The 27,318-nt window shown below is 32.1% G+C and overlaps 1 protein-coding gene across 1 annotated transcript; it reads left to right on the top strand.

Annotated features, from left to right (window-relative positions):
* Positions 1–139: 139 nt before the first annotated feature.
* Positions 140–27,318, top strand: LOC132728452 (C3 and PZP-like alpha-2-macroglobulin domain-containing protein 8). Its single transcript, XM_060714094.1, has 27 exons — positions 140–285; positions 1,487–1,558; positions 3,177–3,248; positions 3,805–3,901; positions 4,137–4,187; positions 4,887–4,907; positions 5,215–5,244; positions 5,810–5,839; positions 6,157–6,226; positions 7,164–7,281; positions 8,599–8,712; positions 9,252–9,311; positions 9,602–9,745; positions 12,870–13,011; positions 13,258–13,434; positions 13,728–13,809; positions 14,238–14,394; positions 14,656–14,736; positions 14,955–15,120; positions 15,405–15,616; positions 15,790–15,951; positions 22,724–22,786; positions 25,487–25,596; positions 25,882–26,029; positions 26,242–26,347; positions 26,733–26,839; positions 27,169–27,318. The coding sequence occupies exons 1-26, from the start codon at positions 187–189 to the stop codon at positions 26,831–26,833; spliced, it is 2,685 nt and encodes an 894-aa protein (XP_060570077.1). The 5' UTR covers positions 140–186; the 3' UTR covers positions 26,834–26,839; positions 27,169–27,318.

Genomic DNA, 27,318 nt, shown 5'->3' with positions numbered 1-27,318 from the left:
CATAAGTTATCGTCGTCATCATCATCATCATCATTATCATCATCATCATCATCACCACCACCATCATCATTATCGTCATCATCATATCCTCTATACAGACTGTAGTTGTCACTCTATAAAATTGTCCGTTTCAAGGTGCATTTGTCGTACAATTACACAACGCCACAGCCGGGAGATATTGTAAACATGCGTGTATCAGCTGACCCGCACTCTTCTGTCTATGTCTTGGGGGAGGATCTCCGAAACCGTGTATTCGGAACTGAAAACGACATTTTCTGGACAGATGTATGTTTGTTTTATTGTATTGTTAGTATTCAACACTTAAACACGTTTAAGATTTGCAGCATTACAAAATATATTTTTGATTTATTTAGAAAATATATAATTATGAGGGATAATCCAAACGGTTTGTCACTACGTTTACAACTCGTTTATAGTAATAGTGCAACAACCAAAATCAGTATACATGTGATATATACCATGTAAATTTGATGAACATGTACAAAAATGGATCACAAAAAATAAAAGATAAATACATAAAGAAAACTGGCGACCAGTGTCTCTCAAATACCGATAACAACGATATCTTACAGGTATCATAAGAATGATAACGTGACAAAATGGTGTCCAGCTACCTTAGCCTCATTACGCACTTCAGTAACACACTGTGGAAACGCTCCTCGTAAAGGGAGTCGTGATATACTGTTGCACTGGGTCAGTAGTTCAAACAAATGGCCCTTGAGTTCCTACTTTGACGTTTGCATGTGTTTTTGTTACTGATCTGGTTCTTGATCGATCATCGAAGAGTCGTCCTCTCGAAGGCGTTTATACCATCTAGAGACAAAGCGTCACGTTACAGATTTTTTCACTTTATCCTCAATTTATTGTGCATTGTATTTGATTGAAGCAAAACTGTTATTCCAAGCGTCGTGACTTTTGACATGCTCACAAAATATCAATAAATAAACCCGAGTCTAGCAAAAATCATTTTTCTATGTTCCGGTGCCAAATGAACTAAATTGTGTCGGTACGCCGTAAAACCAAACAAAATAAACACAAGAAATAAAGTCGTCACGTCGAGAACGTATCGACTGCTTTTACGGGGTTTTCTGAAAGTTACATACTAATAACATTTTAACTTGCACATTGGCATGCGGCGGTTACCTTTCTTACGATTGATAAAACGCCGTTAATAAAGAAAAGTATTATATAGTTTAACTATTAACATAATTAATTAATACAATGTATATCTGCAAGCATATATATATATAGTAAAATTAAAAACTGCCGTCAGGGTTTTATGCACACCAACAGTGACAAAGCTTGGATAATCACTCGTGTTATACATGCTCATTTTGAATATCATTTCTGAAACAGGTATCAAATGATATTCTTTATATTGTGTATTTCAATTATTGATGGATTTTATTTGAAGTTGTTTATAAAAACTATTACATGAAATCAAAATACGTTTATTATGTTATAGGTGGTGAATCGGATAGCTGATATCAGTCCTCATGTAACTCAAAACATAGCCAATTTTAGAAGCCGGGCAAAGGTACGTGCAAAGATATACGTGCGTTAATAGTTTCGTAAATTTTGTTTCATATATGAAAAATTATATATAAAAAAAAAACAAAATACAAATGCAGGCACGTGATATTTAATGTTATACATAATGCTGCAGTTCTAATTAGTTACAATACATCTCCAAATAATGTACTGATGAACACTGATAATCTCTTTTTACACCTCAGTGTAAAACTTAAGCACAGGTGAGATGATGATTATATGCCGTAATGACATTTTTGACCTATTGTAAGTGAAGTTTCAAAATCTAGAGAAAGAGAGCAGGGACAAGGCAGTGTACTGCCATGAAATCTACATACATAATCTCTTTAGTTAAAAACAACCGTACAAGTGTGAGACTCAATTTTACGCATGCTACAAAATATAAAATAGTTTCCTTTTTATGCCCCCGCCTCAATCATGGAAAGAGGGTATACAGTGTTACCATTGATCTAGTGCGTCTGAAATCCTTGTCCGGATCATAACTTATGCATTTAGGGATTCAAAGTAATATGTGCAGCATAAGAAGACGGTGTTAAATGCGCTAAAATTATACCTCTAGAACCATTTTCGAAGTCAAACTTAGAAAACAAACATCAACAATTAGAAATTCTTGTCCGGTAAACAACAAATAGTTTGACACACATGAATAGCGTGATGAGACAATAAGTCATGCACAGAATCTCGAACTCGAAGTCCAAGGTCAAGGTGACATTTAGAGGCCAAATGTCATGCTCAAAATCTGACACTAAAGTCTGAAGATAGAAAATCTTTTCCGTCCAATAACTCTGTCATGCATCAAGTGAGCGTAAAATAAAAAATTCTGGAAACAAAGTGATCCCTCGGAAGCATTAATCACAACAAAATAACATAAGAATTGCAGAATCGGTTTGATTGAGTCTGTACATGAGGGATAATGAATAAGTGCAACATCCCTCACGCCCCCTAGCACCGGCTTGAGCGGTAATCAATTCTCAACACTTTATAGTGTTGGCATCAATGATCCCGAAGGACCAGAAAATAAGTCGGCACTTTTATTAAGCATGCTGAGCTTGTGTGACATGCCCCTTGCCCCAATGTCAAGGTCACACTAAGAGGTTAAAGTTAAACAGCTCGAATATTTTGTCTGGTCCATAACTCTGTCAAGCATAAAGGAATTCCGAAGTCAGTTGGCAAAAATGTTATGCATAAAGAATTCTTTTTATCCTAATAATAATTATAACCAATGCATTACTTTCAAATTGACAGATTACTTATTACTTACTGAACTTTTCTTACAGTTTTATGCTTAGGTACAGACTAAACTGAGAAATATGTGCTCTGTCACTCTAAAAGCATGGACATTGGCCTTTTCCAAAACACTGCTGACGTTTGATGTCATAATAACATATAAAGCTAGGTTAACCGTGTCGTTCAGACATATTTCTTATTTTGTATATTATTGAACCTTCTTGGTATTTCTTTTGTTGTTACCATAAACATGGAAATACACTGTACTGTACAAAAATGGAATACATGTTAGCAATTTATCATTCTTATGAAATTGCAATTGGTCAAACGTATGAATCATTTGAAACTATATATGATTCAACATGTCAAATTTACAGCGAGCAGTTGAAGTAAGACGATTGGTAAAACGCTCACACGGACCACTTGGAGATCTTGATGACACATATATTGTAATTATGTCTTTGTTTGTGTTATCGTTTTGTTAAACTGTAAATTGAAACAAATATTTAACATTTACCTTATTTCATATATTTTCTTTAATTTTGTAGGATTTCCGTTGTCAGTTTGTTTGCTTCTAATTGTTGTATTTTTGACGAAATTCATATTAAGATAATTACAATGCTGGTTAGGTTAATTATAATTATTTCCCGAATATATACAAATCGGCAAAATACAATTTGGATACAAGTCAATATATACAAAGGAAAGCATTAGGAGTGGAAACATACATTGTATATAGTCTTAGAAAAAAATCTTCCCCTCAAGTTAATTTTCTACGTATGTCGAGTATATATCGAAGAGATGGGATAATAAAAAATGAGAAATATGAATATGTAATATTGATAGAAAAGATAACTGAGGATAAGTTTAAAAACAAACCAAACAAGTAAGCTTAAAATAAGGTACTCAAATAGGCCAATCCAAAGAAAAGAAAGAACTGTTAGTTTTCAATTGATAAATGATGCATACTATTCATTCAATAATAGGACTATATAACACTTACAGGAAAGTGGATTGATAGTTCTTTCTGATGCCAAAGTATCTGAGGAAAAGATAGATTTGCTTACAACGAAAGGATATCCAACCGAGTGTAAAGGAGAATGTAAGTGCTGCAGTGTTTAAAGTTCTCTGTAATTTTGTTATAAATAGCTATAGTTTGTTGTTTTGTTACTGTTCACCATTCTTATTGAACACATTTAAGAGGATAAAGTCTTAATAGTTATTGAATTACAAATATTTTTGTTACTTATTCATTTTATGTTGATAAGTATTCGTTTAGGCTTGCATGAATAATCTCTTTTTCTTACTTTCAACATCATCATTATCATTTCTTTCAGGGACAACGACACCAGCTTCATCATATTCCACAACGACAGGGCAAGACGATGGTAATTTAAATTTATATTTTGTAGGGTTTATCAAACCCTGACATCAACGCTAATATAATTGTAGTGATGTTACTACATTATTTTTGAGTATACTTTAATTTAGAAACACGCTTTCAGAATGTGTTGGTACAAATAGATACTGACTTACTTAGTATTTGGTGATATAGTCTGGCATTTAAATGATAGTATCAACAAAATACATTTGTAACGAATGTTTCTCTTTATGCAATTATGTGTTATGTCAGTTTGTCCTGGACCCCTGCGATCTACGTACTACGTATCATCACATAATGCACTTTTTGATATTCAATAAATAAAATGTTTAATTTTTGTCACAAAATATTGTAAATATATAAACTGTTAAAACTTCTCCGTGACAACTGATCTCAGACATAAAGGTAAATCGAACTTTGTATTGCTGGATCAGAAACAGTGTAAAATTAGTTGTCGGTAACTTATAATGACTGGGTATGTTATTCAGAAAAGCTGATAAGGCGGACCGGCCGCTGATATACAGTCACAAGTGAATTAGAGATAGACATACACACCAGACAATAAAGCAAACAAAACAACGGAAAAATGTGCCCTAGCGTCTGTCTCGTCTATTTTATCATTATTAATAAGTTTTATGAACAACGATAAAAACGCAACCTTGTAACGTTTGCTAAAATATGTTATTTTGAAACTTACATTTTTCAGGAATGGAACCGATGCCGGACAGTAAGTGTTTCATCGTAATACATAAGTTATTTTAATCATTTCTTAGCAATATCTCCGCAAAGATTAGTTGTATATCGGATATCAGATGCTTTTATCGACAGATGAGAAATGTGATCATGTTTGAGTTAGTGTTTTCTGTCGAAAAGGATTGATACACAAAATGATGCCTTTACAAAAGTTCCAATGTTTTAGAATTACTCAAAAAATAGTCATTGTTATTTTCGGATAAGCAATAATAATGTGTTTGTAAGAAAGATACATTGGAACCTTTGCTACAAGATATAATTATTAAACTTACATTTTCCAGGTATGCTACCACCAAGGCGGCCTATGGACAGTAAGTGTTTTACAGCAATGAGTACTTTATATTTTCTGAGCAATATCTTCGTCCTGCAACGTATTAGTCGTACATCGGAACATTGATTTGATTCCATGCTATCGTTAGAGCAAAACCTGTTATATATGGAAATATGATTCATTTCATATTACCAGGATAACAATTAAAAAAACTTACTATACATTATCATCCTTAAATAGTTTTCGGCATCGTTAAGGAAACGTATTGTCAGTTTACTCATGCAAAATAGTAACAAATGTTATATTGTATCATCTTGTTTGAATTAAAATGTGCTATAAATATATATATATGAAGAGAAACCATGATGATTATATGTGATAATGGATAATGATAACTTTCATTTAATGATTTGTACACAAATTGTCATCAGTTAATATAACTTTCTGATATGTGACAATCTGCTAATGTATTTATTGATACCATTGTATATATAGTAGTAGCCAGGTGTACGGAAATATGCTTAACACATTCAATTTTAATACTTATCGTTCTTAATTGTAAAACATGAATTTTGTGTAACATGGATATTGTTTTACTGTTTAAGGATTTCCCATAGAAGGCATTGTTGAGCCGGGTGAGTAATGTTTAGGCTATGTGTTTCTTATATTCTGTATTTATAACCTGTTTTAAATGTTAGTTATTTAAAGTCAACATGCATTTAAACACCGCTAGTTGACTTTCGTTTCTAAATACGGCTCAATTGAACATTTAATAATCGATTGGTGTTCAACTCGAAGAATGCAGACGCTACTGCAAAATTTAATTATAATTGATTCTCTATTATCATGAATTTAACTTTGTTTACTGAAATAACATTTTTCAGTTGTACTTTGAAAGTCTAGGTTTTTCTTCGTGAATAGAATGATTAACTTTACAAATCAATGTTTGCAGGTCCATCCCTTGAGGAAATCGTTCGTACTAGGTTTCCAGACACGTGGTTATGGGATGATTATAGAATTGGGTTAGATATCTTTTTTGCAATATAAATACGCCAAAACAATCTATCACCTTACTCAAGAATCCACACTCACGAACATCCAGTTTTCATTTTAAATCTTCTTAGATATTATCGTAGTGGTTATAGGCTTTAAGTAAAAGTGTGTCCGGCTAGACTATTTTTTTAAAAAAAGGTCAGAAAGTTAGAAGATGGACTTAAACAGAATCAGAAATAAAAGGTTTTTATTTACAAACTCAACAAGAATAAAAAAAACACTTCCTACATATCATAAATACCGGTAGCTCTGTTTTCTCGGCACTTTCTTTTTTCTTGTTTTTCTGGATAATTAATAATTGATTCCAATAAGTTAAGTGTTAAGAGTAGAAACATTCTTAAGCGAGTATTAAAGAATAGGACGTGAGCTATTGTGCACTGTTAATATTTCCCACGAACAAGCTAAATAAAATCGAGTCGGCATTTTTCAACTCTTTGAATTTTGTTTCATTGCTGTCGAGGATTTATATTTCAAAATTTATTTTAATGGAATATTTGATACATTATTTGATTTTATCCATTTATGTAGATTCTCAAATTGATTATTGAACGACACACTTGAAATATGAAAATAGAAATTGACTTTTTTAATACTGTATACGTACATGTATATGAAGAATAAATATATCATCAAATGATATAAAATTAAGGTTGCATTTGGGGGCCATCAGAAATATTTTATCTACCACGTGCGAACACGATAGCTACTACGTGCGCACGCGATATCTACCACGTGCTCACACGATATCTACAACGTGCGGACGCAATAGCTTTTACAAGCCCTGGTAATGATTGACCAACGTAGAGGCTATCTCGTTCACAAGTAGTAGCTATCGCGTGCGCACTTAGTAGCTAAGTACCATGCTATAAAATGATATCTATATGCGTTTATTATTTATAATTTTAGGTCAAGTGGAGAAATAAATGTCAACCTGAAAGTACCCGACTCCATGACAACGTGGGTGACGTCAGTATTTGCACTTAACCCGAAGACGGGATTTGGAATTTATGATTTAAAGCCAGAGGTATACTGCTAAACTATCATTTATTTACAATATATGACTTTTTTTTGAGTTCTTCAAACAGTTTTGCCTGCAGGAAATAAATCTATCTGTTAGAAACAATTATGTAGAAACAGTAAGTTGCTATGACGAAATAAAAGTCATTAAAAGCTGTTCACACAGGCAGTACCTTTAACATCCCAATATCAGTAAATAACAGAGAGAAGCTGAAGTCCTTGTATCGTTATAAGCCAACAATCTTACTTTCCCTGAATAACAAAACCTATAAATACAAGTGCCATTCCACGCCAAATAAAAGAATGTGTTTGCTCTTAACAAGAAAAAACAATGAGCGAACTAGATAAAAAGGATAAAAAGGAATTTTGAAAGAGGATCAGAAGCCTGAATATTACAAACAAGAAGTCAATAATGTGCGGATTTGTAAAAAAGCTTTTCAAGCTTCCTACTCAATCCGTACAATTTACTATTTGTCAGTTATTATGTAAATAAAATGTTTACAAATAAAATATTGTTAAAATTATGACGTCAAAAGTAGGGTAGTGTTGAACCATTGAACCACCCAAGTTGAAAAAGGTAAACAAAGAAGGAAATTAATTACCAAAACAGATACAGACAAAATATGTCGTTATTCAAGGACCGGAAACATTACATGTTTGATAATATTGTATTGGTCGACTTTTTACGGCCTCAACAAGCACAATTAACATAGATATCAGATGCTGCAATAAGATAGAGAAAAAAAATCTTCTGTTCGCCTAAAACGACAAAATTGGCTTAGACCGTGTTCTGCGTTGTCATACATAGTTTTGCTTTCCCGTAGCGCCTTTTGACATTGCGGATGTTTGCGCTTCTAAAGAGGACCGATCACGAGTTGATATCATCGTTCATTGCCGGAATTGAACTGAGATGACATTTTGACAAACAGCATCAACAACAAGGACTGTCACTGACAATTGTTCTTGAAAAATGAAGTGTTATTCACATCAAACTTACTACCTTTACTTGAAGGTAAATACATGACTCTTGGGCGCGACACGTCGTCTTGATGTTGTAGACATTTGTGCCAACTTATTTTTAAAGCCTTGAATTAAAAAAAAAGTTACACTCCAGGCACAAATGTGTACCTTCCAACTCTTTTTTGTGTGAGTGAACGTACGTCAAATACTTTGTCACTTAAATATTTCGATACACTATCAAAGACTATTATTTCCTCAACAGTCTCGACAGTCTTATGTCTCAAAAGTCTTATCTCGTAGTGCTACCAAGCCATAAGCGCAACCCCATAATAAGCATTTTAAACATATGTTTGAATTATTTCAGGTAACAGTTAGAAAAATGTTTTTTCTTACAATGGACCTTCCAGCGTCGATTGTTCTTGGCGAAGAGTTTCTCCTCCAGATTACAGTTTTCAATAACTACCCTGTGACTAAAATGGTAAAATCAATAATAAAGCTTATTGATAATTGATTGGGCGTCCATTGCAGAGAGATTAAGTGTGTTGCCTCCTAACCACTATCCCCTTACTGCCGTGGGTTATGTCAGGGACTTGCACTATTTCATATGAGGAAGCTTTCCAGCTAGTTTACAGAAAGTAGTGGTTCTACTCAGTTGCCTGTTAGTGCCAAGAGCTGCTTCTGACGACTTTCTCCGCAGAAAAGGGGGCAAGTCACCATATAACATTTATAGGTTTGGTTCGAAGTAATCGTATTGAATATTTCAAAAGGATCATCTGTTATATGTTGAAATTATGTTAATATTTATGACACATACATCGTGAATCTTGCAGTAAATGATAACAAAAGATTGTTAGTTAATGAGACAAATGTTAAAGGTATGCCACAGCAGCTGTAAGCTTATATTCAGGAAATGTTTAATTTATCTCTGTGTACACTATATCATCAAGAAAATCGATTAGGTAATTTTCTAATGAAGAGAACAAAAACAAATAAAAAAACCCTGGTTTCGTTTTAAAGGTTTTCCTACAGATAACGATGTCTGATAATCCGAACAACCTTTTTCCAGCTTCGACTAAAGTAAGTAAACCTTAAGATATAACTACTCAAAAGTAATCAACTACACTAGTACATTTCGTTTACTCAAAACATAATAATAACGGACAGAAACTTTGCTTATTGATTCATTTTAATTAAGGTATGTTGTATTGAATTTATAATAAGTTAAAACACTGTGGCCGATTGGGTAAGGTCTTTGACCTAATACCACTTTTTTTTTTACCGGTCAAGAAGTATTCGAATTCTGTTGATGGGTTTAATTCATATCATGTTTTTAATTTAAAACTGACTTGTTATTTTGTATATTGCAGGTGAAAGGAAATGACGGTCATTCAACATTTATTCGATTTCAGCCTGAACAAATTGGAGTATTAAATATAACAGTTAAAGCATTCATCATGGACAATATGTTCTTTCCTGTACCAGACATAATAATGAAAAGTGTTATAGTACGGGTAGGTTTCCCAATACGTTTATGAGTTTATGTATCTTTGGTGATGTAGAATATTTGATATTGACTTCTTATAGATATATTTCTCATAAAAAATTAGAAAAAAACCCGTATCTCTAAAACACCTCAATCACACCGATTTTTCAATTTTCATTGTTTTCAGTTTTTACTTTTATTGCTCTCGAGGTATTTTCCATTTTTCTAGATTTTTAAACATACATTCGAAATCCTGTTTGAATTATGGGTTAGACATACGGTATTGATTTTAAGTACAAAATATAGGTTTTTATTTAAGTTACTGTCCGTTTAGGATAATTATTTAGTGACGCGTCGGTCAAGTCCACTATTACGGTGTAAAACAGTTATTACACTGTATTTGTTATCTGTAGGGAAGCAAAGTAGCGATATAAATTTAAATATCGACAAATTTATCAACTGTCAGCGTAACGCAGTAGGTAAGGATATCGTCTGTTAATTTTCTAGTTAAATATCAATGCAAGACAGTCAGACTTTGATTGTTTTTCTTTTCGCAAATATTTTTTTTGTAAAGATTATAAGGGTTGTGTTATTTTCTTATTTCAATATTTTTTCTTTCGTTCCTTCTTTTCTTCTTTTTTTTTATTTTTTTTATATATTGCAATGCTATATTTATATATATAACTTATCAATTTATTTCATAACAATTATTTTCAATTCAGTTCAATATTTTGAAAAACAATACATTTACTTCATTCCGATGATTCCGAATCCGTCAACACGTCCTCACCCTCCTCCGCTGTGTCGGTTTCCTCGTCACTAGAGTGCAATTCTATTACAATCTTTTCTATTTCGGCATCAACTGCGATGTCTAGCTCCCAGTACTGTTTTTCTATTTTTTGAACATGTGAAATACAGTTCTGCCAAAAGTCAACTGTGATGGATGATAAAGCCTCTTCTGTTTTCTGAAGCAGCGCCGTCATGTTGAAGGTTGTATTTTGTCGCGTAACAGATCCCTTCACACCTGCCCACACAAGCTCTATGGCATTAAGATCAGCATGATATGCTGGAAGTCGTAAAACTTCATGGCCATGATCTTTCAACAGGCTGTCAAGTACATACCGGGGCGCTGGTTTGTTACTCTTACATAGCTGCAGTAGCTGGGCCTTCAACATGTTATCTTCAAAAACAATACCATGACGACGTAACCAGTCTTGAATTTCGGCTTTACGGTTGGCTTGAGTAGGACACTTGTCGGTTTGAAGATTATGGTACGGAGCGTTGTCCACTATCAAGACTGACCTTGCTGGCAAATTTGGAACAAGTTATTCTCTGACCCACTTTAGGAAATTTTCGCCGTTCATTTCACTGTGATAATCTCCGGTAGATGACTTCGATTTAAACACCAGTGATGCTCCTTCAATAAAGCCATTTTCGTTTCCGGCGTGTACCACAATTAAACGATCCCCTTTGTTCAACGGCGATTTAAGTCCAACAAAAGTTGACTGCCAGGATTTCGCAACCGTATGGGAAGTGTGAAGGAATGTCTCGTCTGTATAGACAATGCTTCTGCCTTCATCCCTGTACTTTTTTATTTGTCTCAGGAAGTGAACTCTGACTGCAACTATATCTGAACGCTCCATTAGTACACTTCTGTTTGTCTGTGTCTTTCGCCATACAAAACCTAATTGATGTAGGGTCTTTCGTAGACTCTCTTTTCCGCCCTTGTAACCGATTTTCTCGTGTAAGGCTTCTTGAAGGGTCTTAATGTTTGGGATGCGTTTCTGTTGCATAAACATTTCTTGCATTGTCCGTCGAACCACACCAAGATCAAAATCATCCAAGATGACTTTGTCTTTCCTAACCTTCCTTTGAGCAGCCGGCTTGCTCATCATCTTTTGTATGCGATATAACGTGGCCTGTGAGACACCGGTCAAGTTTGCAGCCCTTTCCATGGGTGATGACAATTGAATCTGTAATGCACCAGACTGCTTTTCATCTTTACAGACCTGAAATATGGAAACATATGAATGAATATCAACGATTTAGGCTGACTATGGAAAACCAACAAAAGAGTATATAAACACACAACATGCCTTTATAACATGATGCAGAATTTTCTTAGACAATTCGTCGTAATTCTGGTAATTACGACCAGAATTCAATGAAGCCATATCTAGCAAGTTAAGTTAGTGCAACCTTATACTGAATACTGAACGGATTTCATAAATATTCAAAAAATGTTTCAACTATGGTTCATTTGACACGAAATACTCGTGCACTGTGTAAGTACTATGACTACTACATACAACACACTAGACAGTTTTAGAAGTCATTAATACCACAAATTTACCAGTATATTTGAATGATAACATATTATATATAAAACTACTTTTATATTCCAATTAATTTGCATCTAATGTAAATTAAAAAAAATATGGAAAGAAAAAAAGAAAAAGTAAAAAAACTTGTGGGGCTCGAACTCATGATAAAATTCACATTTATTCGCATCCCAAGGACTATACTACCTTTGCTATCAAGACATTTCAAATAATTCTTGTTATCTTGTATTATATTCGCTTCTAAAAATCCTGTTTTAACTATACAGACAAAGGTTGTAAACCTTTGTGTACACAAAAAATGAAACGTCACTCTCACATTATCATAGTGGCACAGTAATACACGAATTGTTGAGAATAAAATTTGCGCCTGCAAAGGCCACTAGTCACATAACAAACATGAAATTTTATCAGTTGACATAAAGGTCGAATATGGAGTAAAACAGGATTTCATGATTGATTGATATTGGTCATTTTAATTCAAAGCATTATCTGTAGCTGTCCATTCCCTGTTAAATCCCCTAATAAATATATTGTTCGATGTTATTTCATTTAGGGTACAATCTAGGGTACTCTTTTAAATATTTCCGTCTCAATTAACTCCATCATAGAAAATCGACAGGACATCGTGCATGTGATTTTCATTTTTTACGTGCCTTGAACTGTTAATAAAAAAACCTAACAATATTGTGTCCAAAGCATCATCTTAGTGTATTTTTGACATCAATTTCCAAACATGATATAAAAGTAATTAATGTAACATCTGTTGATAATAAGACATATTAAGTAAATTATTAATTGTTTTTATTCCAGCCGAATGGCGTTTTTAAAACAACCAATGAACAACATTTGATATCCGTTACTCCAGCTTCCAGCCCAGTTACAAAACAAATTACCATTATTACTCCTGACAATATGGTGGAAAATTCCGAATTTACTATAATCATCATAACCGGTTAGTATTTCAATGCTTTTTTTAATTCCATTACATTATGACACATGCTATATTTAGTGAATTTATAAGTGTACAATGATGTTCTTAGTCTCATTTGACACAAAAGTAAAAAAAAAAAAACAACAAAAAACTGAATGAGTGTATGATCTGAAATTTTTCACACAAGTTATTGGTCAAGATCTATCTACATCAAATTTTTATCTTTGCTTTTGAAAAATAATTCAATTTTTGATAAAAATATTTCAGGAAATTTCATGGTACCTAGTATTGAAGGTTTAGACAGTTTGATAAAATTGCCTTATGGTTGCGGTGAGCAGACTATGATTAATTTTGCCCCAACAATATACATCACGGATTATCTTACTATCGTGGGAAAATTGACTGCAGAAATACGACTTAAATCAGCTGAAAGTTTGCATAAAGGTAACAGTTCTAACATCATTTGGTTGACTTTTGAGATTGAGAATATTTACTTTTAAAGAAAGCAGTTTACAGTTTTATAGTTTATTTTAGAACTATAAAATAATATATAATAAAAAATTCACCACAACATAATTATTAGTTATCAAAAAACATAATTCATTCTATTGTCAGATGAAAAAGAGAAAATCACTGTCTAAAGTACATACAGTTGCAAAATAGTGAAATGCGCAATAGGTTGCTTAATCGCCATTCAGAATGTAGCTTTAATTTGGGAATTTGAAAACACATTTCAGGATTTCAACAAGAACTGACGTTTAAACGCTATGACGGCTCATTTAGCGCATTTGGAAATCGTGATTCGTCAGGAAGCAGCTGGTATTGTTACGATCAAACGAATACATTTATCATTTTAAAATATCTGTATATCTTTATCATAAACAAAATTCAATGTATATTTAACAGTTATGTAAAATATAACGTAAAATATTATTATTGAATAAATTCGTAATTTAGTCAAATCTTCCAATATCAGTAATGACAGCGGAGCAATTATAACAAATTACTATATAAGTGGTTAAGCTAGCGACGCGGAAATATTTGCAAATTGAAAAAAAAATGATAAAATTTCTACTGGCGTAAACATCACAGAACATGTCATTTAATTCTACTCGGGCACAATTCGCTAATATTCACACACGTGAAATTTTAAATTCGTGACTTTTTGACAGACATTAATATCTGTTCATACTTTACAGTTACTATATTGTAATTATTTCTCGAATGATTTCCATTGTGATACAAAGGTTGACGGCATTCGTATTGAAATGCTTTGGGGAAGCGAAAGGGCTTATACAAATTGATGATACAATTATGGTGAACGCTATGACATGGTTACTGAGGTATCAAAATAGTGACGGATCTTTTCGAGAGCCTGGAAGGGTTATTCACTACCAGATGCAGGTAAACAATACAGCATGATTCTTGTCATTTACATTTCATAATTATTTTCATACGATTTTGAATTTGCTTGTCTTGCATTTTTATTGTTATTCTCGAATATTTCAAAATTTGTTTATAAAATTCAGTAAATTGTTGGTTTCTTTATTATAATTTTCTTTACATATATTTTATTATAATTTGAACATTTCATGTATCAAATTTTGCAATCTCTTTATTATACGAGTCTTAGTCACGAACAGAACACCTTTTGTCTTGTTTTAGGGTGGTACTTCTTCTGGTATAACGATGTCAGCTTTCATTATTATATCATTATTAGAAAACAAAAACATGGGAGGTGTTCAGGTAATAGAAGTAACACTTTTATATATAACCACAAGATAACTGACATTCCCATGTTATAATAATTTAGCCTATAAATTAAAATATTCATCAATATTGTTGAGCGATTACATAATTGCATATGCGGACCCTTAATAAAAGTAATAAAGAATTTTGATTTCTGAAAATAGAGAGTTTCAGGCATTGTACAGATAATTACATAAGTAGTTCTTTTAAAATAGGGTTTAACAAGTGCAATTACAAAGGCTTCGTCATATTTGGAAGGAAAACTTCACGATGTCACAGATTCTTATACACTTGCCATTCTTTGCTACGCTCTTGCAAGTGCCAACAGCCATTTGAGATCAACATGTTATATGAAGTTGAAAGATGCTGCAATATACGATGGTCTTATTTCAATATACATTTTCTGAAATAAAGATGATATCAAAACTTTTATTAGTTACAAGAGTTTCATTAATCAAGTGTTTAAATGTTTCGAGTAGGAAATGATTTGCAGTCGTTATAACACAAACAATATGCGATACATATTCTCTATTAATATGATTCAAAAGTAAGTTTTTTTAAAGCTAGATATAAAGTTTTGTTGAAGATTTAAAGAAAACACTTTAATCTGCTAGTATTAAGATATGTTATTCATGACCTAAAACATTCAAATATTTTCTTTGTAGATGATAAGGTACACTGGGAAGCTAATCGTAAAGTCTCCAAGAGGGAAGTAGGTTCCAAGGTATTAACAGATAGAGCACCGGCAAAGGATATAGAAGCATCATCATATGCTCTACTAACGTACATGAAACTTGGATACTTCTCAGAGGCTTTCCCTATCGTTACATGGCTTGTGTCACAACGAAACCCGACTGGTGGTCAGAGTTCTACTCAGGTAATGCACATTATATAGATATAGTTCCGATCATGACGGCTTAAATTGAATCTATAATACATACGTAATCGTCATAACAATGGCAGAGTGGATACATAGACATCAAACTCAGTAGCTGTCTAAAGCGTGTTGCTTGATGCTGACTATTTCATTGCTGATTACATAACTTTCAGGACACAATTATATCAATACAAGCGATGGCCGAATATGCAAGTAGCGGGAATGGTGCACCAGGTCCAGGCTACGGAGTATTTTTTAGACTATCTAGTTCAGGGAATTTCAAACATGAATATTCAATTAACTCTGCTACTTTCGACTTCGTACATAGAATCGAGGTAAGTATTCATTCAATTACCGTATAACTGGTAACTTCTGGGGTGCAATTTCTTTACGTTTTGGGACTGAAAATGGGTAAATTAATTTTTGCGAATTTAATTTCTGCGTTTTGCATAAAAAACTTTTGAAAAAAATAATTCCTTTGTTATTTTATTAAATGTACAGCCTACAAACACAATCTAGCTTAACTTAATTCACGATAATCTACATTTTAAATCCTTTGTGATAATTGACTACACCTAGACCGCGTTATAAACATCTCACATTTCTTAATCAATACAATACAAAACAATACAACACAATAATACAACACAGTTTTTTGCAACGTTTCTAGCATAATAATAGACGATTTTCACTAGAGCTAGGGGCTACCAGCGGGAAGTGTGATTGATTAATTTAACAGCTAAATTGAGGTGACAAACGGGGTAAATTACTTAATAAAACAACAAAATATTTGCGAATTTGTTTTTTGCGGTCGGAAGGGATCCGCAAAATATCGCATAATTAGCTATCCGCAGAAATAACCAGTAATTCTTCGTATTTAATAATATAAATGCCACATCAGATGCGAAACTAGTGTGTTCTGTTATTTCAAAAGTATAGAGCGTTTAGTTTCAGCTTTTCTTCCCAAGTACAGAAGAAAAGTAAAAGTGAAAAAGTATTAAGATCAAAATCAACTTTTGTAAGACAATATACAGCTCTATTTCAACAATAGTTAAATGGTGACATTTGCAAGTGTAATTGCTTTTGTAAGTATTGTCGGACATGTATATCTGAAATTGAAATTGACCATCTCTGATACAAAATGTAATGATCCAAACGAATTGACAATTTAGGCAATTTACTAGATATGACCGTGCTTTTGAAATCAGAACTTTATTTTTCTGTGGTCAAATAGAACATTTTGACTATATTATATAAATAAATCAGTGTACTTTGGTCATACTTTAAAAAAGGATTATTTACTTGTTTTGAAAATAGCTGTGTAAAGTTATATTTTATATTCAACGTATATTATATTAACTGCTGCAATTAAATTCTTAAAACTCTATAATAAGCATTATAAGCCTGAATCGATACAAAATGTTTTGAAAAAAAGTTATCATTGCCTTACAGTCAAAATTAAACTGTAATATAGACAGAATTTCATTATGGGCAGATACATGGCTTGTTTCATTTAATCCTTGTAAATCTGAGTCTTTATAAGTCTCTAGAAAGAGATATCCAAATCAACACCCAGAACTACAAATGAATAATCAGACTATTACTGAAGTTTCCGACCACAAGCATCTTGGAGTTTTAATTTCGAATAACTGCACATGGCACTCACATATAGATTATATAACAAATAAAGCATGGAATAGGGTAAATATTATGAGAAAACTTAAATTTCGCCTAGATAGAAAATCACTAGAGACAATCTACACTTCTTTCATTCGTCCATTACTTGAATATGCTGATGTTATATGGGGAAATGCTACAAATTTTGAATTAGACGAACTTAACAAAATCCAAAACGAATGTGCTCGTATTGCTTCCGGATGTACAAGACTTGTTTCACTCGAAAATCTTTCAAATGAAATAAACTGGGAATCTCTCGAAGAAAGACGATATATACATAGAATGATCTTACTTTTTAAAATTCAAAACGGACTAGCTCCAGATTATCTTTTCTCAATTCTCCCAACATCAACTAATAATAGGTACAACCTAAGAAATAGTGACAATATTCCGGGAATATATGCAAGAACTACACTTTATTTTAACTCTTTTTTTCCGACTGCAATAAGGGAATGGAATAATCTTCCACACGACGTCCGTACCCTTCCAACTATCACATCATTTAAACAAAATTTGAAGAAAAACATACGGCACACGCCTTAGTATTACTTGTCTGGTAAAAGAAAACTTCAAATTCTTCATACAAGACTTCGAACAAAGTGTAGTTCTCTAAACTACCATTTGTTTTTGAAAAAAATAACTGCATCACCTTTATGTCTTTGCGGCCAAATAGAAAATAACTTTCATTTCTTCTTCGAATGTACACAATATGACACAGCTCGACAAAAGTTACTTCGAAATTTTAAATAACTTTGACATTGATTTAAATGTTCTACTTTCAGGCAACCCAGACCTTTCTGACCAATTAATGACAAAACTTTTTCACACGTACACACTTACATCCAAGAGACAAAAAGATTCATTTAACACCCAAACACTTAAACATTATATTCATATACTTTATACCTCATTATTTATCTTTCTCCTTCTTCACTACCTTTTCACCTTTCTGTGTTTTTTCAAATACTATTCTACTTTGTATGATAATATTTATTTGAATGTTAATTCAATCTATTGATATATTCATTCTAAATATATATTCATCCTAAATATATTCAATGGAACATATAAATGTTTCTTAAAGCATTTGAATACATATCAATTTCTGTGTGTTTTTTTCTCTAATATATTTTTTTTTCAAGATTTTTTTTCTATATTTTATTCATCTCAGATTATAAAATATGTAATTATTTAAGCGCCTATTACATGTCAATTACTCACTTAGGAGAAGAATTTCATAAGACATATTGTCTTTCATCCTAATCCTGTTTTTTTAGAATATTTGAATTGCATCTGTATATTGTGAATTATAACATGTATATATATTCTGAGAAATAAAATATGTTTAAACTAAAATTAAACTGTAAGTTAGCCGGCGTGAAAGACAGCTCAATCTATTTAATTACACAAATACCGATTTTTTAAATTGTGACTTATTGATGAGAAAGAAGTAAATAGGATATATATGGTATGATTGTGGTTCCAACAATACAAAAATGAGTGATATAGAACAAACTTCTCTAGATAGCTTACTTACTAAAAATTTAATTTTTACCAGCTCTTAAAAATATAAATGATAATAAAAGTCCTTGATCAGATGGATAAGCAACATAATTATATAAAATCTTTGGGTCTGATATAAAATATATCTACATTAACCCTATCAAACATTCTTTTGAAATTAGAAATTTGACTGAAATTTAGAAACTATGTATCATCACTCTGTTATAATCACTCTGTTACAATAAACGAACAAAGATACTCGGTTTTTAGGGAAACTGGTAAACAATACAGTGGATAAAACTTTTATACAATGATCCACAAAACAGTCTTATTGATGAGGGACATGTGTCTTTAAAGTGATTAGAGTTGTACGCAAGGATTTCCACTCTCTCGTATATTTTTTTTTTAAAGCATTCGACTCCATTCCAATTGTATTATTAAACATGACAAAATATAGGGGATAACAATAAATAAAATTGAGGTCAACATCTTTTTGTTTGCGGATGATGCAACGTATATAAGTGATGGGTAGAATGGATCTTTTGAAACTTAATCGATTATTCGATGATTTCAACACCATTCCAGGCCAAAAATGAAACGAAAGAAATTTCACGTTTTAAAATTAGACTGACTAAGTATTTCAGAATCTAAATACTGTCCAATTGACTTCTGACAGTGCACTATCTTAAGGTATGAAATTTTGTACAAACTCTACTTTTACTCTTCAAAAGAATTACGAACCTAAAATTTATGATTTTGAAAATTACTTTAAGCAATGGCAACACCGAAATTTCTTTTACACCCCTTGGTAATGTTAATGTTATCATATCCTTTACTTAACCAAAACTGATCTAAGCTCTCATCTGTGTTACCTCTACCTAGTTATTCATGAAACCCTGATGCAGATTACATTGAATATCTGACTTTAGCATACTGACGTCATTTCTTGTATCAGTCTAGACAATGGTAATATAATCATCCCAATTAATAACATTAAGCGCCTAAGCTTAAAACCAAAAGAGGCAATTAAATTTCTATATGCAAATCAATTTAAAATGATAACAAATTCAAAATTCATGCTGGAAATTAGTTGGAAAATATCTTTGGAAACGAAAACATATGTTGGAACTAAACATACAAACACATTCTAACACAACAATATACATTAAGTTCAGAAATTTCAATATTAATATTTACATACATAATTGCTACAAACAAAATTCTTCTTAAATGAAACCTTTTTTCCTCGAGACTTTGTGATTTTTGTGCAGTGGGCAGTAAATTTTTTGAACACCTCTTATGGCAAAGTTCATACACGCAGTCTTTTTGGAGAGATTTAATATAATATTAAAAATGAATTATAGAAATTGACTAAAATCAACATATCTCTTAATTTCAAAGGCAGATACATGCAGGTGCAACAAACATTATTCTTTTGGTTGCAAAATATTACATTTAGTGTAGAAAAAGGAATACACACACCTCAATTCAACTTATGTTTTAAAAAAATATATTTGGACATACCGGGGTATAATTTATGAAAAATGTCTTGCATTTAATCACTATAAACTGGTATTTCATTCGAAAAGATGGATTAGAAATAGATACGAATACTGACACATGAAAATATGTTACTTACATGAATATAGAAACAATTAAGTTAACAAATGGTCAAAAACTGTACAGGTATCTTCTGCTTTTGTGTTCCTTTGTATTTCTTTTCACTTTCTTTACTTTTCCTTTCTGCTTTTTTGTTAATATATGTTATATGGCATATTATGTTATACCGCCTGGGGTCTGTCAGGGCGAACATCCAATGGTCTATGAGCTTCATTCCGTCCATAATTTTAGTTAAAAGAGGGAAATCCCATAAATCGACTGGTTTATGTGGTAATTTTACTAGTTTATGGGGAAATATGCCAAATAAAGATCAAAGAAAAAGATCATAAACCCAAAATGTTGGCACTTCCGTCCGTCCGTCCGTTAGCAATTTGGTTTCTGGAGCATAGCTTAACTTCCATTTGGCCCATTTTCGTACGTCATAGGATGATTGTCCATATTGGGTAGAAGACCCTTATTGATTTTTGGGTCACAATATCTAAGGTCAATGTCACTTTTACCTTAAAACTGAAAACAGATTCTGGAGCATAACTTATGTTCTATTTCGCCCACAATATTCAAACTTAATAGGATGATTGTCCATATTGGGGAGAAGACGGTCACAAGATCAAAGGTCAAGGTTAATATTAACTTAAAACTAAAAACAGTTTCCTGAGCATAACTGAAGTTCCATTTGGTCCACAATATTCAAACTTCATACGATGAGTGTCCATATTTGGTAGAAGATCCCTATTGATTTGGGAGAACAAGGTCAAAAGGTTTAGGTCACTATTACCTTAAAATTGAATACAGTTTCCGCTCAATAACTTAAGTATAAATCAACCCACAGCTGTAAAATTGTATAGGATGAACAGCTATGTCCAATACATCCATCGGTCGTAGCATGTTTACTTAACAAGATAACAACTTGATGGTTGTGGTGCTTAGAAACTGCAACTGTATATATATGAAGGTTCTTCAACTTAAAAGGAGGATCGCATTTTGAAGGAGGCAATACTTTATTTGATTCCCTATCCTATATCTTACAAATGCTTCATCCTTACTAAAAATCACTTTCGGGCATATAAAGCTCCGCCTTGCGGTGCTCTTGTAAATAATAGGTAACTCTAAAACGAATACCGTATTACTGAAGGTACCCGAAATGAATGAGTGCTGTTTTGTGTGTGTGTTATGTTCGAAATATTTACAGTTATAAATTTTGTTGATATTTATGATTTGCAGTGAGTGCGTTCGTGCGTGCATGTGCGTTTGTGTGTAGAAACAACTCTTAGTCACTATGTTTTTGTATTACTTGCAGTAAAGTTGTCTTAATTATCCTAATGAAGATTATTATCTGACCGAAACTGGTCGATTAATAATATCTCAAACCTACTATGGTGTTTCTGACGTGTCGTACTGCATACTTTCCTTATTGTTTCTTAGTTTAATATATGTTAGTACATTTGAGCCGCGTCATGACAAAACCAACATAATGGGTTTGCGACCAGCATGGATCCAGACCAGCCTGCGCATCCACGCAGTCTGATCAGGATCCAAGCTGTTCGCTATCAATTTTTCTACTTGTAATAGAGTTGGTAAGAGCATGGATCCTGATCAGACTGCACTGTTGCGCAGGCTGGTCTGGATCCATACTGGTCGCAAACCCATTATGTTGGTTTGGTCGTGACGCGGCCTATTTTATTACTGTATGATCACAGAGAAAAAATAAACACTGAAATAAAAAAACTCAATATTATATATATATTTTATAAATACTGTACTGAATTACAAAATTATGAAATGTCATAACATTTGACAGTTTCAGTAAAAGATAAAAGCTGTGTAAAAGTCATTAAACTAAATATTGTATCCACAAACAGCTTAATACCCAAACACTGACTGTATACCGTACGAACATGGACCGATAGCATTTGTAGTAAGATTTACTGATGATCTAAAAATAATCTCGAAAATAACTCACTAATCTGATTCCAAAATTTGAAATAAGCCAAGGCTTATTATCGAATTTTTAAGGTAACTTCATACGAAATATGCAATAATGTGATGGAATTTCGCTTTGTAAGCCTTACCGACAAACACTTCCATAACCTCTTTTACAATCATCCTCATAATGTGCAAGAAATAATTATTTTGGAACATAATTATAAGAAAGTTGCATGTTGAAAAAATTAAAATGCAAATTTAAAACATGGTTTAAATGCCAACACATTATTAGGATAAAACCTGAATGTTATGTTAAGTAAAGAAGTAATACATGTATATACACTATATTATTTTCAGTAAGATATTTATCATGAAATATTATAGGTACCAAACGATGTTGAAACAATAACGGTTCTAGTTAACGGATCGGGTTTAGCGGTAATTGATGTAAGTTATTTTTTATTATAATTATACACTTACATGATATTTTGAGTGATGAAAAAAGTATATTGAGTCAATAAAAAATCAGAAATGTATTCAAATAGACATGATGTAATGTTGAAAGAAGTGACTTTGCCTCCAGACATTTCTACGATGCGGACCGTTACCTGATAATTTCTCCAGCGCATGTGCAATTTGTGTAGGGCAAAAAATCCTTGCCCTACATAGAAATGTAGTAAAATTCATAAACAGTTCTGCAAAAGTTGACGGTACAAAGTGTAAAATTATATTTAATAAATTTTACCAACGACAAAATTGTCTTTTTAGCTTTTGGTCCATTGTTGTCATAAATAAAGCAGAAAAAGAAGATTTCGTGTATGTCACCATGTTGGACTTGAAAATCACTGAGTAAATTATTTTGAAAATGTGAAAGTATATTAAAGAAAGAAAAGAGCTCTTCTTTATTCATAGTAGTTTATTTGAAAAACTAAAGAGATTTATGTAGCATATGTACTGGAGGTAAATCATTATTCTGAAAAGGTAATGAACATGAGATAATGAATGACTATGAAAATGGTTTACGATATCAGTTTTCCAGATTTTACCCTTGATCTCATTTGACTGTTATGTCATACATTTATATATATTTAAAAGTAACAAAAATATGTTGATATGTTTTGTAAAAATCTTGAGAAGTCAAGAGCATTTCCCCGGCGTGTTGCCTTATAACACAGATTTTTACTTAGTTAATCGTAACACATCTTCAAAATCTATATTAATGTTATTGTATGCTGCACAAAATTAATTCCAAACACAGAAAAGATTGAAATATATATAAGATATTTAAATAACCTTCATCATAATTTAGTGATTATCTTTTCCATGGTACTTACAAAATAGATGAATAAAAAATCCCTAAAGAAAGCCCGACACGGCAAAATTGAAAATGTTGCAGGCTCGGTTTGATTGAGCCTGTTCATGGACGGTACTGGAAAGTGCAAGTTACCTTCCACGCCCCCTAGCACCGACTTAAGCAGAATTCAACATATAAACATGAAATAGTAAAATTTTGATTTTAGAAACATCCGCAGATGTGTTCATACGGCGTTTATCATGGAACCTTCAATGTGACACTTCATGCCATTCCACGAAAAGCGGCGTATCGTCTCCAAGTAATAAAAAGCGTGTGCCTTAAACGAGAAAAAAATGGGCGGAAGTAAATAAAATTGAATTTAAAAAGGGGATCAGAGGTTATGAAGCCTGCGTATCACAGATAAGACGTCAAAAAACAAATTAAAAAAAAGGCAGCATACCCTAAGGATGATTTTTAACATTATTCAAGTAGGAATATGGAACCACCCAACTAGAAAATGCCGAAAAGTTGAAACTAAAATTACCACAAGCACAACAATAATGTCGTGCTGAACAGGGATCGAAAATATAACATCATTGATTAAATGTACGGGGAGACTTTTTACTTTTTACAAGTCGCGTTTGATTAATATTGAAAACTGGCTAAAACAAACCTACACGTGTCTATCTCTTTAAGACTTCCCGCTTGCCAATTCGCATTATTAAAGGACAATACAAATTGTGTTATATCATGCAATGGACGAGTGTTGGACGAGTGATATAAGTTTATCTTGAATACCATGCTGTTTTTGTGTAAATTACTGATGTATAAGTCGTATGATGGTACTTTAAGCAGATAACTAATATGTATACTTCTGGAACATTGAATTGTTAGCCATGCATATTTTATTATATGGTTACACCTTTTATTACTTAAATTCACTTTGCATCAAAAGAAAGTATTTTGAACTAGTGCTTAATCATTTAGTCTAGGACAAGTCGTTAATGAAGTTGTTGAATACTGATAAAATGTATTTTTCATTATTTACTGCTTTTTGCCTTATACATAATGCGCATGCGCGTAATACTACTTCCGTGTCTTAGAAATATCGTTTTGTAAAAAACGTCTGTATTAATTTTGCATGTTAATTCTTTTAAGTTTAGTGAATAATTCTTTTCTCTAAAGGTAGCATTAAGACACCGAAAATGTATAACTGTTTGTAAAATCTGCTAGTAAATATATTTTCTCAAAGGAACTCCTCTGAGTTTTTTTGTCATGATAGGATAAGAAATATTTTTTCCAGATAAATGTATCATTTGATGTAAGTTTAGACCTCTAAACTTTATGCAAAATTTCAGATCATTCGCGCACTTCGTTTTTCCAGAATAAATATTCAAATTGTAGAAAAATGACCCAAAATGAAAAGCGTTTAAACGCTTCTCACACAAATCGGGCTGAGAAAAGCATCAAAATACGATTTTCAACTTATTTCAAAGTATATTTCTTAACTATCTTTGCAAATATTTCTGTTAAAAGTGCCCCAGCTCATTTATGTAAGAAATTCAAATGTTATGTTTAGGGTTTTAAACCTCAGTGGAGTCCCTTTAAGTTCGATTACACCTTCATATTTTATAAAAAAAATTATCGACTGATTTTTGGGATTGGAGAATAATGAGAGGTTTGAACTTGCATTTGTTTTCATTTTGGTTGAACATTTTGCACCCCCTGTTTCATTAAACAGTTGCTTAAGTTTTTAACCAATATGATTTTGCAAGAGCTTTCGTTAATCCAGCCAAAATAATGAACATTATATATATATATATATATATATTTATGTCACTTACTTTGTACAGGTATCTACTTCCTATTATGTTACTGGAAATGAAATTGATGATAAGATCGGAGTGAACGTGACAGTTACAACAGAGCTTATAAATACTGTTTCGATTAAATCGTGCTTAAGGTAAACATCACTTCAATAATTATTGACAAAATAATATTAAAAAACTGTTTTCCGAGATAATTCTTGAATTAATCTTCATGGATCAGACTATAAAACTCACAGATCTTTTCATAGAAAATTTCAGTTGATCTTTTACATTTAACATGAATTTATTGTTATACATCTTTAAACATTTTTTATTGAAAGTGATTAAGATAAGAAGTTTAAAAATGATTGATTTTTATTACTGATATTTTTTGTTGTATGTTGAACATTTGACACCTTTTAACTTTGTTTTCATGCAAGATGGAATGGAAGATTGGATAGTGGCATGTTACTTATGGAGGTCGAAATGCCAACTGGCTTTCAGTCTAATGCCACTGTACTAAACCGCCAGAGTATGATAATGAAACACGAAACAAATGGCAGAATAATTGCTCTATATTTCAATGGTGTAGGTATCAAGAGATCATATAAACACATTTAACATTTTAATAGCAAAATATGTTTTGCATTTATATGCCATTGAGGGAACGTTTTTGCTAAGATACTCTACTTCTATTTAATACACGTTTTGTTTTATGGTTCACTCTTGTAAATGTTAACCATCGAAACAAGTTAAGCGGTAGATAGACTTAGATTTCATGCTTTTTATTTTAAATGAAGGTTAAACCTAGTACAAACATTTGTGTTGATGTGAAAATGGACCGTGTTGACCCTGTTGTTAAAAGTCAAGCATGTCACGTGAAAGCATACGACTACTATGATCCAGGTAAAATAGAATGTCAATTGAAGTGAGCGAAAGGCATAAACCCATTATTGTTCACATTCATTTAAATGTTTTCTATTGGCAAAAACGGGTTGATGAGTGTAAAGTTAAATTTATTGGTACAATAAAGAAGATACCAGCACATTACATTTTAAAATAATGAAAACATTAAAGGTTTTTACAACGATTAAATGCATGAAAGAAAATGCTCTGTTCATTTCTCAGTGATGCTCACACTTATGTAGACACTAGATTATTAGTGGTATATTTGCTGTTGTAGGATCTTAAAGTCCACACACTTATACATGTATTAGTGTTATACATCATTTTCATTTGCTGTTTGAAACTTGAAACATCAATACTTTTCTTTAATTTTGAATTTTGCCAGTTCACCAAGCAATAACTAGATATGAATTTGGACTGCTGAAGAGCTCAAACATTTGTAACATTTGTCCTTTGTGTGGATTCTGTACCAATGCTGACAATTGAGGAACGGTAAATAACATAATTTCTAATAACGATGAATATGTACAATGATCAGATTCTGTCATAAACTGAATCGTATTCACTTGTACTGATAGGAAAAATAAAATCTTGTCACACTGCAATTAATACAGACTGCTGAAAATAAATATGATGACTATTTTGATCCCCCTTCCTCATTTTGTTTTCTATAATATCTTGATTAAATGTCAGCTGGTTTCGTGTTTGTTTTAAATAACTATGCAATTTTGTAAGAGTAAGATTAATTTTAAAGAATAAATCTCAAATGCTTACGTATATAAACAAAACTTTCAGAATGGAGTTTTAACATATATTTTCAGAAAGGAGTTTGCCGATACGCTAACAATACCACCTTCTGGATACCGTATACATATTAAAGTGTACAACGGACTTTAATAAGATAGTACATTAAATACGTTTAAACTTTATATATGAAAGTTAGAGTTCTTTATTGGAATAAATTATAACAA

Source organism: Ruditapes philippinarum, unplaced genomic scaffold (assembly GCF_026571515.1).
Source record: "Ruditapes philippinarum isolate M1 unplaced genomic scaffold, ASM2657151v2 ctg233_1_1_1_1, whole genome shotgun sequence".
Lineage (NCBI taxonomy): Eukaryota > Metazoa > Mollusca > Bivalvia > Venerida > Veneridae > Ruditapes > Ruditapes philippinarum.
The sequence above is the reverse complement of the archived record's forward strand: the minus strand, read 5'-3'. Positions and strand labels throughout refer to the sequence as shown.

Bases quoted from the DNA above. Each gene is read 5' to 3' on its own strand.
- LOC132728452 (XM_060714094.1), top strand. From the start codon at position 187: ATGCGTGTATCAGCTGACCCGCACTCTTCTGTCTATGTCTTGGGGGAG. The intron at 3,249-3,804 runs GTAATTATGTCT...TAACACTTACAG, and splicing joins ATCTTGATGACACATATATT to GAAAGTGGATTGATAGTTCT. The intron at 5,840-6,156 runs GTGAGTAATGTT...CAATGTTTGCAG, and splicing joins AGAAGGCATTGTTGAGCCGG to GTCCATCCCTTGAGGAAATC.